Genomic DNA, 17,118 nt, shown 5'->3' on the forward strand with positions numbered 1-17,118 from the left:
TATCCTTCTGGATTTTCAATATTGTTTTCACCAGAAGGACGAACAGCGATTTCTCTTCCACGAAGATTAAAATTCGTGAAATCTTTTGTGCTGTCTCTTACGATTTCGAAGTTACCATCATCTGATTTTTTAAATTGTTTGTGACCAACTTGGTCGTACCTATGCGACACATTTCCGTGAGATGGTCCTGGCTGAGGAGATACTGATCCATAGCCAATAGTATCCCGTGAACATTGCACATCTGGATGAACATTGTTTACAGGATTTGTCCCTTGGGTTATTTGAGCAGATGCAACTGCATCGATACCCAACTCTTCTTCTAAAAACTTACCCAGTATCTCCATATAATCATCATTATTATCCACGGAATTTTGATTATATTCTTGTTGTTCAGCATCATCAACAATCATTCTATTATCCATCATATTACCCAAGTTTGAATTTCCTTGGGGGGTATTGACTATGGAATTATTACATGACGATGCTAAAACATTACGTTGGGCCAAAACAAAACGCGAGCCATACTGATAAAATTCAGATACCTCTCTATCATTCACTCTATCAAGTTGTCCTTCTCCCCTATTAAAATAATGAATAAACCTCTCGTGCGCTAAATGATACATGTTCTCCCCTCTGAAAAATCCTGCAGAAAAAAGATCTAACACATCTGCAGAGGAAAGACATGTATTCAAAACTGCGTGTTCATCAGAAGCAAAATACTGGTGTAATAATGAAAGCAAATACTCACACCTTTCACTCCCTCTATGGCCATCCTTCTGTAACTTTGCAATTTTCTGCCAAGCCGCCAGGACTCTTTCAGCATTATGCAATCCCTTCAACTCTTCCTGGAAGAGGGTTTCATCGACGAGGTTAAACTCCAAGTTGAAGAACTCCATCTGTAATCAGGAATTGAGTTTCTTCTTAATATAAATATAATAATAATAATTTGATGTTTCTGTATATCTGTTAATACAGTCACTTCAACTTCAATATATCTACTTGTTTTGTCTTGTTTTGTTTTCCTTAACACAATAATTTCTTCTTATGTCCAATTTTTATCTTGACTAATAATATACAATAAATTTAAATTTGAGGATGTAATAAAATTACGTCATGCAGGTATCGTCGTCAGCATTCAAATGATTATAATTGTACAACAATACGGTATATATATACAATACAAAGTATGACGTCACACAAATATAAAGTGGTAGAAAACAAGTTTCAACATGTTTTGCAATTTTCCTCAGTTTGCAGTGCAAACGATACTGCAAGATATGAAGGGGTTGGAAATCAAAGCCATGCCACCTACAGTGGGAGAGGAAATCAAAGCCATGCCGACTGAGTGGGAGAGGAAATCAAAGCCAAGCCGCCTACAGTGGGAGAGGAAATCAAAGCCATGCCGCCTACAGTGGGAGAGGAAATCAAAGCCATGCCGACTGAGTGGGAGAGGAAATCAAAGCCATGCCGACTGAGTGGGAGAGGAAAACAATTATTCATCAGTTCACACAAAGTGTTCCGACTAATTTATTAAGAGAATTTAAATAAGAACAAGTTTCTAAAGGAAACGAAAGAATAAATAAGTTGTGGGAGGGGAAATGAAAGTCATGCAACCTATATTGTAATTATAAGGGTTGCGTTACATAAACATTTTTCTTGAATGTTAGTGAAAATATTAAATTAATATGATAAAATCAAAATAGGAACTCCAAAAGTTAGAAAAACATAAATGAAGAAAAGGGAAAAGTGAACATGTCCGTTTGGACATTAGGAATAAGAATATTTAAACAGTATAGTGAAAATCACCATAGGGAGGCCAGAAAATTAGAAAAACATAAAATGAAAAAAAGAAAAAAGTGAACATGTCCGCCTGGACATCAAGAATAAGAATATTTAAACAGTATAGTGAAAATCACCATAGGGACGCCAGAAAATTGGAAAAACATAAATGAAGAAAAGGGAAAAGTGAACATGTCCGCCTGGACATCAAGAATAAGAATATTTAAACAGTATAGTGAAAATCACCATAGGGACGCCAGAAAATTGGAAAAACATAAAATGAAGAAAAGGGAAAAAGTGAACATGTTCGCCTGGACATCAAGAATAAGAATATTTAAACAGTATACTTAAATTGAGTATAGGGGATGTGGAATAGTGGAAAAACAATGTTCTAATCTTAACAAAGGAAATTTAACATTTCGGCTATCATGAAAGTTACTTCCGTCAATACTTTATTATAAGTTCCCGTAAAAGTTTGTAGTTTACACTCAACTCTGTTAGCACTCTTTTCTTAGTACTGCATAATACGTATCTATATCTTCTGCACATCTAACTTAATCATATTTAGCTTTTGCGCATAAAGAATGCTATAGTTTGTGCGTGGTGGGAAAATGTTTACGTTCATCTTAACATTGGTTGTTCACTAACATATAATATGCCTACTGCGCAACCATATCACGCACTGGTAGCCGTCGCGCGGAAAAATAAACGATTTGTGCATGGCGGGAAAATGTACACGGTTATCTTAACATTGGCTACTAGCTAACAAGTAATGTACCTACTGCGCATACATATCACGCACTGGTAGCCTTCGCGCAAAAAAATTAACAAATTTGTGTATGGTAGGAAAATGTACACGTGCACCTGAATAGTGACTGTCAAGCTGTATGTAGATCTAGCCTGTATTATCATTTACTGAATGTGTTTTGTACAAAAAACAACAAATACTACATATCGTACCTATATGAAAACCACTATGGATCTCTTGCGTACGGGAGCGGTGTGTATAGATACCATATGTTGTCTAAGCATTATTGATGTTTGCGTAACACGTACCTGTCCCCACACGTTACATTATAATGTTCATCTTCGCATTCGCGTCGGCGTTCGGACGTGTTTTCCATTCGCGCAGCCCGCGCCGCGCCGCGTTTTCCGCTACCGGGCACCCGCGTTGCCGCAACCGGATATTAATGATTACGTATTCACATCTAAGACAGTTTCCTACTTGTGCAAGCAATGTCTTTTACGCAGAAGCCATTAGGTAAGTGACAAATTGTTTTTTATATTCAAATGATATTAAAATTGAAATTGTGTATAGGTATAATACATACAAGACAATATCATATATAAAATCATGTGTACCAATGCATGACACAAAACAGTGCAACAGCACAATCGTACAAAGTCATACATACGAAAAGCTACAATACACATCCACACATACATACAGATGCATACAACACACCACAACATACAAAGTCATACATACGGAAAGCTACAATGTACAAACACACATACAGACACACATATGTACACACATGCATGTTAATATGTCACCACACACATCACATACATAGGCAAGCAGCAATAATACGGCATGAAACACAAAACAGAAGCCTACCAAGGCCTACAGAGGTAAACCTATGTACATGCATGGCAATGCTCATCCACACACATTACATACATACGAAATATCTCAATAATACATCAGGAAACACAAAGGGAAGCCTACCAAGACCTACAAAGGCAAACCTATGTACATGCACGGCAATGTTCCACCACACACATCACCTACATAGGCAAAACATCAATAATACAGCAGCAAACACAAACGGAAACCTACCAAGGCATACAGAGGTAAACCTATGTACATGCACGGCAATGCCCCACCACACATACCTCATACATAAGTAAAACAGCGATAATACATCAGGAAACACAAAGGGAAGCCTACCAAGGCATACAGAGGTAAACCTATGTACATGCACGGCAATGCCCCACCACACATATCACCTACACACGAAATGTTGTAATAACACAACAGGAAACACAAAACGGAAACCTACCAAGGCATACAGAGGCAAACCTATGTACATGGACGGCAATGCTCATCCACACACATCACATACATACGAAATATCTCAATAATACATCAGGAAACACAAAGGGAAGCCTACCAAGACCTACAAAGGCAAACCTATGTACATGCACGGCAATGTTCCACCACACACATCACCTACATAGGCAAAACATCAATAATACAGCAGCAAACACAAAACGAAAGCCTACCAAGGCATACAGAGGTAAACCTATGTACATGCACGGCAATGCCCCACCACACATACCTCATACATAAGTAAAACAGCGATAATACATCAGGAAACACAAAGGGAAGCCTACCAAGACCTACAAAGGCAAGCATTTGTACAAGCATGATAATGCAGCATGAGACACATACATACACACACACACACACACACACAGAGAGAGAGAGAGAGAGAGAGAGAGAAAGAGAGAGAGAGAGAGAGAGACACACACACACACACACACACACACACACACACACACACGCACACCCACAAACATACATACATACATACATACATGCAGAGAAAGAAAGAGAGAGTGAGAGAAAGAGAAAGAATGAAACGGATGTCTATCAACGCACAAACAAGTAACAGACAGACATACTTGTAAATAGATGCCTACATATAAACATATATACATATAAACAGTTGTGGGCACGTACATATATACATATATACACATATACAAGCAATATATATGGTCATAAACCAAAAACGTAATCAAATACCCTCAAATAACGGATTCAAATCAAAAGTTCATACAAAATATGCTACAAACTTGTCTTGATATCGTTCTCCTCCCCTTTCTCATTCTACCATTTCACTCATCATAAAGAAAACTAGAATAAAATAGCTCAACATGTGTATTCTTGGAATGTAAAACTAGTAAATATCATTTACATGTATGTAAGATACAAATATACCAGTCACCCCACCGTAAAAATGTCTTTCTACGCCTCTAAAATGCGTATAGAACCTTTTATCCTATCTCTTTCATGAATATTTAATCTTTCTAGCCTAATTGTTTAAAAAATAAAAAGATTCCAATGAATGAATGAATACTGGTTCCATTTTATTCAGTCAAAACATGAAAAGTCTTCCTTTTTACGGCCGACCGTCATAAAAACATCACTTGTCATTCAAGGGATTCCGGCCAGGAAGGAAAAGAAGAAAAAAATGTCAACAAAAACAAGTATGTTACCCAAAGCAGTTAGACTTGTCTCATTCATTGATAGTTTCGTAGCCCGGAAAGGGTGTTCTAGGGGGAAAAGGGAGGTCTGGTTCATTCACAAGTTTTGCTACTATTTTCTTCTTCTTTTTCTATGGACGTAAACAAACCCTTATACCTATTTCATTCACAAACTTAGAGAATTACCTGAGTCTCCCAAAAAAGAAAAAGTATACCTCCTATCTGGTTAGAAGAGCCTGATCTATAGGAACACAAAAATGCTTGTAATTCACGTATATTTTAGCATAAAATGAATAAAATTAACATAATTAATTCCCGTTTTTAATCTTTTATCATTTCCAAATACTTTTCACATCGCAATAAATTGTAATAACCCAAAAATTCAAACATATATTCGTCTCATAATAGTACTTTACTCTTATAGAAGTCCGTATTTACATTGAAAAAATCTGTTAAGATATGATTCTATCATTTATATTTTCAATACAAGAGTTCAAACACCGATACCTACAATCAATAAGTGTGTTTACTACAGTATTATTCTATTTCTCAATCGAACATATAATAACTATTTGCTTTCTTTGCTAAGGGTAGTACGGTAAGTCAGTGAAAAAAAAAACGTTTTTTCTGGTCCCGGGTTCAATTTCTGTCCATAGAAAGTTATGTTGGACAACATTATGTCTAATTTTTCTCGGATTCATCCCGCTTTCATTAACTGCAATTTATAATTTAATCTAATATGTTAGTCTAACTGACATAATTGTGGAACGTTAAACTGATCAACTTCATTTTGTTTTTGCATTCATTATATCCACTTTCATTTACTTCAAACGATTTCCAAGTCGTAGCAATTTCATTCCATTAAACATCATGGATAGCATATGAGTTCCCTCTGGCATCAAACCCGTGTCTCCCCCCGTACAATCAAGTGTTGTTCCCTCTAAAAATGTAAACAAATACTCGTTGATTCAAAAATATGTCTGCTAAGAAAACTGATTCCCTCCCTATGTCCACATTTCAAATGCATAAAAATAATAAATATTCTTACCTTAATGATGAACTAATCACAGGCGTAATGAATATATCACCAGCAATGTTTCATACAAAAACAATCACAACGAGTAATATCACACAAATAATATCAATCAGCCAAGAATCACCAACTCAAAAAACAGAGATCAACTCTGAACGGAATACTTGTTCAATAATAAAATGTTCGTTTCTCTTCCTATCAATTTTATAAACAGGTCTTCCCGCCAAAACAAGTTTGGGCAACTCAGTTCACCCCTCCGTCCCTTCCGTTCCAACATAGAATCCGGCGCGTCTTTCTTTTCCAGCGGTCATAAGCAATAAAAGAAAGAATGTTTCGTTTCAATACAATCTTTACAAAAACTTGAGGAAAACAAATTCATGCCACAACCTAACTGTTACGTAAAAGGAGAACAATACATAAACCTTTTCCAAGTTCAATGTCAAGTTTGGGTTTTATTTTCTCTTTTTTTCTGTAAGGGAGTAAAAAATTTTCTTGAAGGACATTCACATTCCTAGAATGCAATCTTCACAAAGCTCTCTAAAAAGTAGACAATAATCCCTAACAGTTTCTTTTTTAACAGTAACTAAATTGCACAATTGTGTTCCAAAAATCTTTTTTGAGGGGGACTCTGGTATCTATGTGAAGGTCACACTGTCTAATTAAATCTGATGGTTGTATCTAACGGTGTATCCTAATTTTTTCACGGCTCCTTTCGGGTGAAGGACGGTATCTCATAAATACCAATACAGAATCACAGGTGTATCCTTCAACAAAAAATGAGTAAATCTTCAAAGAATTCTTCAAAGAATTCGTATATAGCCAATAATAAAGCGTTACTTGGCCTTGCATCAACTCTCAAAAAACCTTCAGGCTTCATTTCTAAGAATTCAGGTGTCAAGGATTTTTTCCAACATCGTTTCACGTATTGTCAATAATAAATGATGAAAGAACATGCCAAAAAACATCAATAAAGTTTTATTTTTTCAAGATAACCTTCAGTCAAATTGTATTTTCTACGAATTTTAACTTTCACAGCCATAAATTGTCATTAAACACATATTTTCAACGTAATAAACAGCATAAAACACTCATAAATAGCAGACATCCCTTTAATTAATCAATAAATAGCATTAACTCGACGCCAGATGTCTAAAAAACTGGAAATACTACTACGATGGTTACGTCTATCCACTACTCGGCTTTTTGTTGCCTATCAAGTATTTGTATTGAAATCATATTTATTTATAATATCATATATTTATAGTATCATGTTATTTATAATAATATATTCTTGCTAATAATACAATATAAATACATAGTATTATTTAGACTTACATAAATGATCGGATATCTGAGCGACCAAACTGAAATACTAAATACTTATCGAAGAAACGGGAATTTCATAAATAATAAAAACTATGCTCTGACTCTACAGCTCATGGAGATCTATGGCTGGCCAGGTGAAGCGCTTCAAGTTAGTAGTTCTAATGCTTGGTTAGGACATCGGTTCTCAGGCACTATTATTTCTGACTTATAGATCTCTACCGCTATTTTCGTAAATGCAGTCTTCAATATGATGGTAAACACAAGGGTACTGTGCTCCCACGAAAGTCTAGCCCTGGACCATACGCACCGAAGTGTATATTAAGTGCAGTAGATAAGTTATCAATTTTGGTTAAATGGATAAATAACATTAAAGTACTTTTAAATAACAATGTCGACTACTTTAAACATTTATTATTATTATTATTATTATTATTATTAGTAGTAGTAGTAGTAGTAGTAGTAGTAGTAGTAGTAGTAGTAGTAGTAGTAATAATAATAATAATAATAATAATAATAATAATAATAATAATAATAATAATAATAATCCATTAAAATTTCAACTTTTTGGAGGCCTCACGAAGCATTAATGTGGATCGCTGAACTTCTTCCCCCCCCCACACACACACACACCATTTTCAAATGATTTCGCACCCTGGTAACAGTAGCCAGTAACGACCATGAACCCTTTTGGGAAGGATTCTTTACAGACATGGACCCACCTTCTGAAGTTCTTGGCGCCTTTCTCTCGCCACATGATGGCTCTCGGTTTGCCGCAGTCGGAAAGGTAAATCCATGCTTCATCGAGCGTTACGACGTACATCGAGCTTCCTGGCGTTACACTTTCGTTCCTTTTGGTGGGCATCCGTGAGAAAATGGCCGCGAGCTTTCCTGACTTTTTCCAGGTTGAGTTGATGGTGTAAGGTCCGGTCACAGTCCCAAAGACACGTCAAGACGATTAGCCATACACCTTTGTGTTGGCGGATTTTCTTGCATTGCCATTTTGCGAAGTTTCCTCTGCATGGTGGAGGTGGCCTTGGTGCATTCCCGCTTCCTAGGCAACTTCGTTGGTGATCCAAATGATAGAGCTTCGTTGCCCTTGTACTTTTTAATAACATTTTTATTCCACTTAAACTGATGTTGCAACCATTCTTCTTGTACTGTTTTCTAATGACAGAAACACTAAAGTGGGCGTCATAAAGAGCCGCAACATAGCCTTCCCCAAACCGGCTTAGTTTGGATGGCATTTTGTTCACAGAGCGGAAACCCACACACTTGGAAACAAATTTAACACAGCCTCTTTTGTGCGTTATTGTCGTCCGCGCGGAAAAACAAGTCCGTTCCCAGGAAGCCACTGGACAACACTGCAGGACGCCACGAGCAAAGTCGGGTGAGTCCAATCTGTCCGGGAGGGGGAAGGAACGAAATTGGTCAAACGTAGGCTGAACAATCTCTGTATATGTTGCTACAAGAATGAAAGAGCAGGAATTTGTAACAATACGCAAACAAACGTTTTCAATATGATTAATGCTAATATCAACATCGAATGCTGTAATGGAACTCTTAACTGCAACCAAAACACCGCCACCCCTAACATTAGGTCTATCTTGCCTATAAATAATATACCTATCATTAAGTAATTCAGAGTTACATATGTTACTTTTAACCAGGATTCAGTAATAATAATAACATCAAAACTTGAAGAAAGTACACTCAGATAAAAATCTTCAAGCTTTGAGTTAAGACCTCTAACATTCTTATAATAGAATGATAATGCCTTCCATTTACTCATTGCTAGCTGGTAGTAACACACGAGCATCATCTACCGTTCTCAGATTATACACTTGAGTATCATTTGAGGTCTTTCTTAACTTTGTAGCCTCTGACCAGTCAATCCACAAAAACGCAAATTTCTTTTCACTTTGAGCCATAAATCATAGGAACCTATAGGGCTACATATTAGAAAACTATCTTCAAATGTCAAGTGCTAAGAAAATGCTTTTGTTCCTTCTTTTAGGCTGCTGGAAGTGGAAGTAAGAAGCAGGACATATATTTCTGCCAATGTTGCCAACTGAGAAAACATTATTACCAGCAGGGGTGTAGCCAGCAGGTTTATGTAGGGGGCCGTCGTTTTTGAGGGGGGCCAGATACAATGTACAACGGGGGACACTTCTGGATGGTACAGCCATATGGAGGTTTACGGTTAAGGTGCTCCACCACTTGAGTCCGAAGCATTTGCCGGGAAGTATTGCAACCGAATTAACTTTAAAAGAAGGAGGGTGGCATAAACGCCAGGCACTGAAAATTCCCGTACACTTGGGCGAAATTCCCACTATCGTCTACAGCATCATTTCTCCAAATGAAATGAATCTACTTCTTATGGCAAACATATTACTTGATATTTGTTCTATTTGTGGAGATAAATTGAAACAAAAAATTGAAGTCCAATCCTGTTGCTGTTGGAATGAACACTCTTTCTGTCGTTTGATCTGAAATGACTTTGCAGAGTCTGAATAAATATTTTGTCACTTCAGGAGGGTAGGAAGAGCGGATACCCCCCCTCCAGCAGTATGAAAACATACATTTAATCAAATGCTTAGTGAGAGTGAGCCCATTGGTATAACACTTTTATGATTTCAATCTTTGCTCCCAAGCCATCTTATGTCATAGCTGATGACCTTGGAAAACGAGAGATGCAAATATGATGAAACAGAGATACAGTCACATGCACAAATTTAGAATTTGAGACAAAATGATCGGATAGCATCCATATTTTGTCGAAAATTTTGATTTGGTAAGTAGACATGTAAAAGCTCGCCCAAACCTGAGAGCATCCCACTACCAATTGTTGAATTCAAGTGAAGAACTCAGTTGAGAGCATCAGATGATTACGGAGGGGGAGAAACATCTTCAGATATGGGAAACAAATAATGGAAAAAATAGACTGCTCTGAGCAGGACTCGAACCAGGAACCTTCTGATTACTAAGCAACGACTCTACTCACTCATCCACGGAGCCACACTGAACGCTGGGCAGTCATACGTCACAAACATTTTTGTAAGGGCGAAAGCTAGGTCGACCGCGAGGGTGAATCAGTGGTCGCGATGATAAACAACCGAGTTTGTTTTTCGAAGTCTGAAAAAGTGAGCCTAGATCCGTCAAAATTCCCGCAGATATATCAGGCCCGTAGCCAGAACTCGAAAGCAGGGGGGGGGGGGGCGAGAGCACTTCTGGGGGGCCCAACCTGACTCCACGTTTTCATATCTATTGTTGCTATTTAACCTTTATACACTTGGCAAGAATTTGAACGAAATCGTAGGCTCTCACGCTGGGGACCCAGGGGTCCCCCTAATTACAAATTCCCCCTTATGTATAGCTCGTTGGAAAGCTTACGGAACACTGATTCCAACGAGGTATCACTTGTGGAATTCCCACCCTAATCGTAGAAGAAGAAAGTTCATAAAACTTTTTTAAAATACGAAAAAATTAGAACTTGGGGTGCCCTTGCAACCCATACAGACACCCAATGCTGACAAAACGATGATGATGTATATACAATACACTTATTATAATAGTATTTTAAAAAATGGTAGCAATTGCTGCAATGCAAAGCGAGAGAAAAATTCAGAAAAAAATCTATAAGGTGCCCTGTATATAATTTTCGACGGGCTGTTACAGAAATTCGCGTTGGCGGCCCTGGTGAACCCTCTAATCATGATTGAAACACCGTTGGATATGATATGGAACACAGATTGCAACGAGGCAACAAGAGTTATGCTTCTAGACCAATTCAGTGAAAAAATATCTCGTCTTATATGGAAGTCCAGAAAATAAATGTAATTTACGTTAAAAAAAAAATGATACTTAAAAACTTGGCCAACCTTGTCCCTTTCCTACTTCCCTCATATAAGTAACAAGTACTTTTGCAGGGTATTAGCGTGAAATTTTTATGACAGTACCCCCAATGGAGAATGCCCCCCCAAAAATTAACGAAAAAAAAACACGAAATTTACCTTTCTCGTCTCCGCCGTGGTACTCCCCACATACATACAATGCATATCGGCGACAAGCTTCATCTTTCACGAAGACTTTGATACCAAAATTATCTTCCTAGCTTAATTAGGGGCTGAGTTATTAAGGTTTAAAGTCCAACGCAGCAGATGCGTCCTTTGGCGTTTAAAGGTTAACTTACGATCATTGTATTCCCAAACAAGAATTCAGAGTAGAAATAATCGAAAACTACACAGAAAATAATTAAAGATCAGTACATGGTGGAAAGACTACAAGGTGGATGCAATGTAGTGCTACATTCTTGTCGCTCTGGCGCATGACGTCATTTTGGTCGCAGACGTGACCAGCGAGAGTCAGATGAACTTTTAACAAGCGCTTGCTCGCTGGTATCTTACACACAAACTTCTCTTCTATTTATAGTGATCTTCAACGAAATAAAAATTTTAGTACAAACAATAATCATATAAACGTAATGTAATCAATACTTAAGCTAAGCGAATTCAAAGCAAGATATTTACAATAGCAAAAGAAACAGCAATATCAGTTCATAAATTTATTAAACAACTTTGAAGCTTGAACAAGCCAATATTACTCACTACATTTTCTGCTTTTTCTTTCTTTCTTTCTTTTCTTTTTTAAACATCTGAAGTAATACACTCGAGTATGTATAGGCCTGAATAATCTATATATAACACAGTGTGTCGTTAATGCATTTCATTATCATATATTTATGTATGCTCAAGTATATTTTCGTAACACATTGATCGGTTTTGATTTACTATTATTATTATTTTGCTTGAAAAAGAATTCTTTACTGATGACCCATATAAATTTTGAGAATATCTCAAGGGAGAATTCATGGTTTTCGTAAACAGAAATGCACGTACGTATATTTTCGTTATGCTTGAACAGTTTTTTTTTTAAGAGGTTGCTCCCACGTAAGTTTCGTCAGAATCTCAGGGGAGGTTAAAAACTTTATTGAGCAGGGACGCACGTATTAAATATTTTAAACATCGTTTTTATTTTTGATTTATATAAAAAAAAATCTTATTTGAAGTCGCTGATCGCTTATTTATAGAATTTGTATTTAAGGAAGAGGTTTGGTGAAACTGACAGTTCTCTGAATATTAGTGTCAAAATTTACAGCATGACAAACTGTATTATTAAACACTTGTACGAAATAAAACGTTACATATACTATTGTGTTCTAAAATATATAGAAATAAATATGTATATACAAAACACCTCAAACAAAGAAATTGCAACATGACTATTTCAAGCAAGAAACAAAGTACTAGGCGTAGGTGAAGACAATGTAGGGGTGTTACAGCTAGACTAGAAAACATATAAACCATAAAATTATATAATTTTCTTAATTTTCTTGATACGTTTTCTCTTTTCTGTCCCGTGGACTAAAGAAGACAAAAGATAAATGCAAGTGAATGATTATGTGGAATTTGGTGGAATGAGAATACGGGAGTACCTCCGAGAAACTCACGGACACGATGTTGTCCACCACAAACTCACTTGACCGAGAAGCGGACCAGTATCCCTTGCATCAGAGGTGAGCCTTCTGCCACTGAGCCACCGTGCTTCCTTGATTGGTTGAGAATCTACCATATTTTTAAATTTACTGCAGTCATTCTTATTTTTTTTAATTCTGGGGGGGGGACTAAATATGTATATGTAATTATCCAAAGTTATGATTAAAATGAACGAAAATTTCAAAATCTGAGTGTAAAAATGTCCCGACAATGTCGGCCTGACATGGTAGGTGGATACTTTATTCTCTTGATCTAATACATTGTTATATAACTTTGTAACCGTCAATCGTTATTACGAACCTTCCATTTGTTAGTTAATTTGAAGTGCAACGTCCCGTTTTAGCACCGAGGCAACAGGGAATGCAGACCTCCAGAATGAAATGGGACCTGAACTACTTTCTCTCTATTTGCGTAACTCGAGGGAGGTAAGCCTCCTAGATCATCGTGCCTCCCTTCTCGAGTTACATGTCTGCCTCTGTGGGGAAAATTTTGTCTCAATATCTTATGTAAAAGGAAATTATGATAGAAATGATAATCTCTGTCGGTTCCCCTCCCTCATGATTTCGAATCCGAATCTTGCTTCAAAGTTCGTCTTTTTAAATCGTACTATTGGATTTTTGTATGCAGAATCAATACAAGCTGCTGTAGCCCTATATACTATTATTACATACTATTAATACTAAAAAGAAACTACATAATGAAATCGCTTTTTTATAATTTCATTTAACATTGCATTTATTTATTACTTTTATGTAAAACTTACCATATTTTAGGTTTATTTTGTCCTGTCGCCTGCATGCTAAAATCCATTTCTGGAGACATTCCCCCTATTTTTGAGGAAATCTAAAGTATTTTATATTAGTTCCCTTAGTTTTTCTGTAATAGTTACTACAGTCGTACAGTGCACAGTTAGGCATTCTTGATATCATTTAAAAGAACAAAGAATTTCCACTTGTCACTTAAAGCAGCTCTTTTTCCCGTTGTCTCTTGCAAACCAGATGACGTCACAGCCACGACAGCGCTCCAGGCGACATGCGCATGCAACCACCTTGTAGTCTTTCCACCATGGGTCAGTAATGTGAAACATACTGTATAATGCATTATGTACTGTATATCAGATGACCATCTTGCTATTTAAAAATATTCCCATACTCCCATCTATTTTACATTTATAGATCCGTATTTCCAATGTGTGAATTAAAGAACATTTTACAAGGGGAATAAAGTGAACATTTGAAAATTATCATGAGGAAATTCAAAATTTATATGAGACATCCAGCTTAATAGAGAGGAATTTCTCCATCATTCCCCTAGTAATTTGGACACTGCGTATTTCAGAATCTTTTCACTACATATTAAATGCATTTTTTTTTCATTTAGTTCTTATTTGGAGAAAAAGTGGAGAACAAATTTGGAGAAAAAGTAACTCTAAGAGTTTGTATAAATTGAATTACATTGAAAAATTAATAAACAATGATATGTAATTGTTTGAAGTAAGATATAAAGCATTCATATAAAGGAATTAATACAGAAATAAAATAGATGAATAAGCTATACTATAGTTACAATTTGGACAATCCGTACTCCTCTATAATTCTGTACTGTGTGTGTAAAAGTTTAAAATTTTAGTTAAATGATCAAAGCCAATAACAAATAATGAATGTATAGCTGATTCATCAATTTATTTTTCTTATGAATAAAGCAATAGGGAGGGAGACAACAGTGGCTCAGTGTTAGAGCGTTCACGCTGGTTCGATCCCAGATCGCGCCCAGGGGCGTTCTTTGGGAAGGGCAGGGAGGGGCAATTGCCCTCCCCTGAGTTTGAGATTTATATAGATGTTATCAATGGACTAGTAGTAATCAGTGAAAAACGCGAAATTTTACATATATCAAGAGGTCTTGCCCTCCCCCCAAGCAAAATCTGAAATGATGGTACTGCTCACGCCAAGTGAAGTTTGTGGTGGACAAACACCGTGTGCGTGGTTTTCTCGGGTTCTCCCGTTTCCTTCCACTTTCTTCATTCCACTAGCTCATTCATTTATTCTCATCATCACCGTCCCCTTTAGCCTATTCGGCATAACCGTGGCCCGTAAAACTCAAGATTCTTACAAAAAAAAAGAAAAAGAAAAAGAAAAGAAAAGAAAATGCGTCTACTTACTTGACTTTAAAAAGCTGCAATCGCCTATTCTTCATTGCGTTGAACTTCTGCAGAACTTTCATGATGTCTATGTTTGCAGTTCGTTTCTTTTCAAACGCAAGAAACACCAGGTTGGCCAATCGTTTCTGACTCATGGAAAGTCTTTCTGGGCTATTTATGCGGGTCAACACAGAAAACGAAGATTCACATAACGCGGTACTGCATGCAAATGTTCGGATAGAACCAAGTAGAGCATAAGTATCTTCATAAGCCATTTTAACCCTATAGATTTCACTGAAGGCGTCAGAAGAATTACATTTGCGAACATACGCCTTTGCAACAGCAAGTTCTTCTTTAGACGGTATGCTAATTCCTAATGAAGATAAGTAGTCTGTTTTCGGAAGCTTGAGATTTTCTGCTGAAGTAACTGCGTCCAACAAAGCATTGTTACTGTGGAATCGTCTGTTAATTTCTATAAGAACTAAATCAGTCGACTCGTAGAACACCTGTCGCAAACACTCAACTTCTGTATTCCCTACACCAGTTGTTTCTGCTACAACAAAATCCTGTAGTGACGTACTTATTTTTCTTTTCCTTGAAGGGCGTTGACAAGCTTCTTCAATGTGGGTATCTTCTATCATGCGATTTGCTTCACCTACAATATCTCGAAACGTTTCATCATTTCGAATATTGTTCAATGTTTCCACAGCAGTATCAACCAGTTTTCGTGCGGTACTTAAACTTGCTTCATGCGACTGGAGAATTTTATCAACAGGATGAAGAATTTCAAGTATTTTTTTCATCAATAACAAACAAAATCGGAACTGCAATTTCCCAACAGTCAGAATAAGTCCAGTACTTTCTACTAATTCATCCCCATTAAAATTCCCGTTCTTGACCAATTTTAGCACCTCCAATATTTCCATATAATTCTCGCGAATTATTTGCATTACCCGTAAATGTCCTGACCAACGGTGTTCTAAAAGACGAGCAAGATTCCGACCTTCATACAAAGTAGCAATTTTACTTCTTTTAAGGAAAGTATAAAGCATGACACACTGATCAAAATGTTGTTTGACAAGAGGAATATCGTTCACACATTTAATTACTACTAAATGCAATCTGTGATTGAAACAATGTATGTAAGGAATATCACGTCCTAGTCGATGCTGTATTATTGCTTGCACTCCATCCTTCTTCCCGCTCATCACAGAAGCCCCATCGTAACACTGGCTCAACAGTCTTGTGCAATCTAAACCATAGTCCCGAAGAACATTAAGTGTGAGATCGGCACTAAGAGATGGCAGAGTTTCTATGCTTAAAATAGACTCACGAACTTTTCCGTCCTTCACATATCGAATACCGATACCCACATCTTCTCGATTGTTTTGTCACGTGTTCCATCCTCCAATAGAGTGAACCATGGCACATCTGCACTGTTAATGTCATCAACAATATTTTCTCGAACAGTATCTGTCATCATTTGAATTATATCATTCTGGATTTCCGGAGATAAATAGGAAGCATTTTGAGGAATTTGTTTGTAACAATCGGCCAGTTTCTCGTCCTTTCTTAGTGTATATTGAAACATATTTCGGAAGAGGCTCTGTTCCTTGTGTTCTTCAACATTATAAGTCCCTCTCATTGGTAATTCATTCACAGCTAGGAACTGAATAATTTCCGCGATGCTCTTTACATAATACTGATTTTTTCAAGTACACTTTGATTTACTAAAAGTGACACTGGTTTCCTTACAGCTGTGCGCTTTTGTTTCTCTGCCCACATATTCATCGCAACGATATGTGTGGTTGTTGCATCATGTTTTATTAAACCTGCTTTTGATTTGTCAAGAGCGGCCTTCCAGTTACTAAAACCTTTAGATGTAAAGGCTACTTCTTTACATCCATAAGGTTGAAAGTGTCTGCATGCGTAACAAAACGCAGCATCCCGGGATTGCCAATATTCCAACCACGTAAATCTCTGAAACCATTCCGTTTGAAAGCATCGTCCGTCTT

At 36.9% G+C, this 17,118-nt stretch overlaps 1 protein-coding gene across 1 annotated transcript; it reads right to left on the bottom strand.

Annotated features, from left to right (window-relative positions):
- Positions 1-15,120: 15,120 nt before the first annotated feature.
- On the bottom strand, positions 15,121-16,311 carry LOC145671703 (zinc finger MYM-type protein 1-like). Its single transcript, XM_081740902.1, has one exon. It carries the CDS (start codon positions 16,309-16,311, stop codon positions 15,121-15,123), a length of 1,191 nt encoding a protein of 396 aa, XP_081597028.1.
- Positions 16,312-17,118: the final 807 nt, after the last annotated feature.

This window comes from Thermobia domestica, chromosome 15 (assembly GCF_964235325.1).
Source record: "Thermobia domestica chromosome 15, izTheDome1.hap1.1, whole genome shotgun sequence".
Taxonomy (NCBI): Eukaryota; Metazoa; Arthropoda; class Insecta; order Zygentoma; family Lepismatidae; genus Thermobia; species Thermobia domestica.

Coding starts and splice junctions, on each gene's coding strand:
- LOC145671703 (XM_081740902.1), bottom strand. CDS start 16,311: ATGAGCGGGAAGAAGGATGGAGTGCAAGCAATAATACAGCATCGACTA.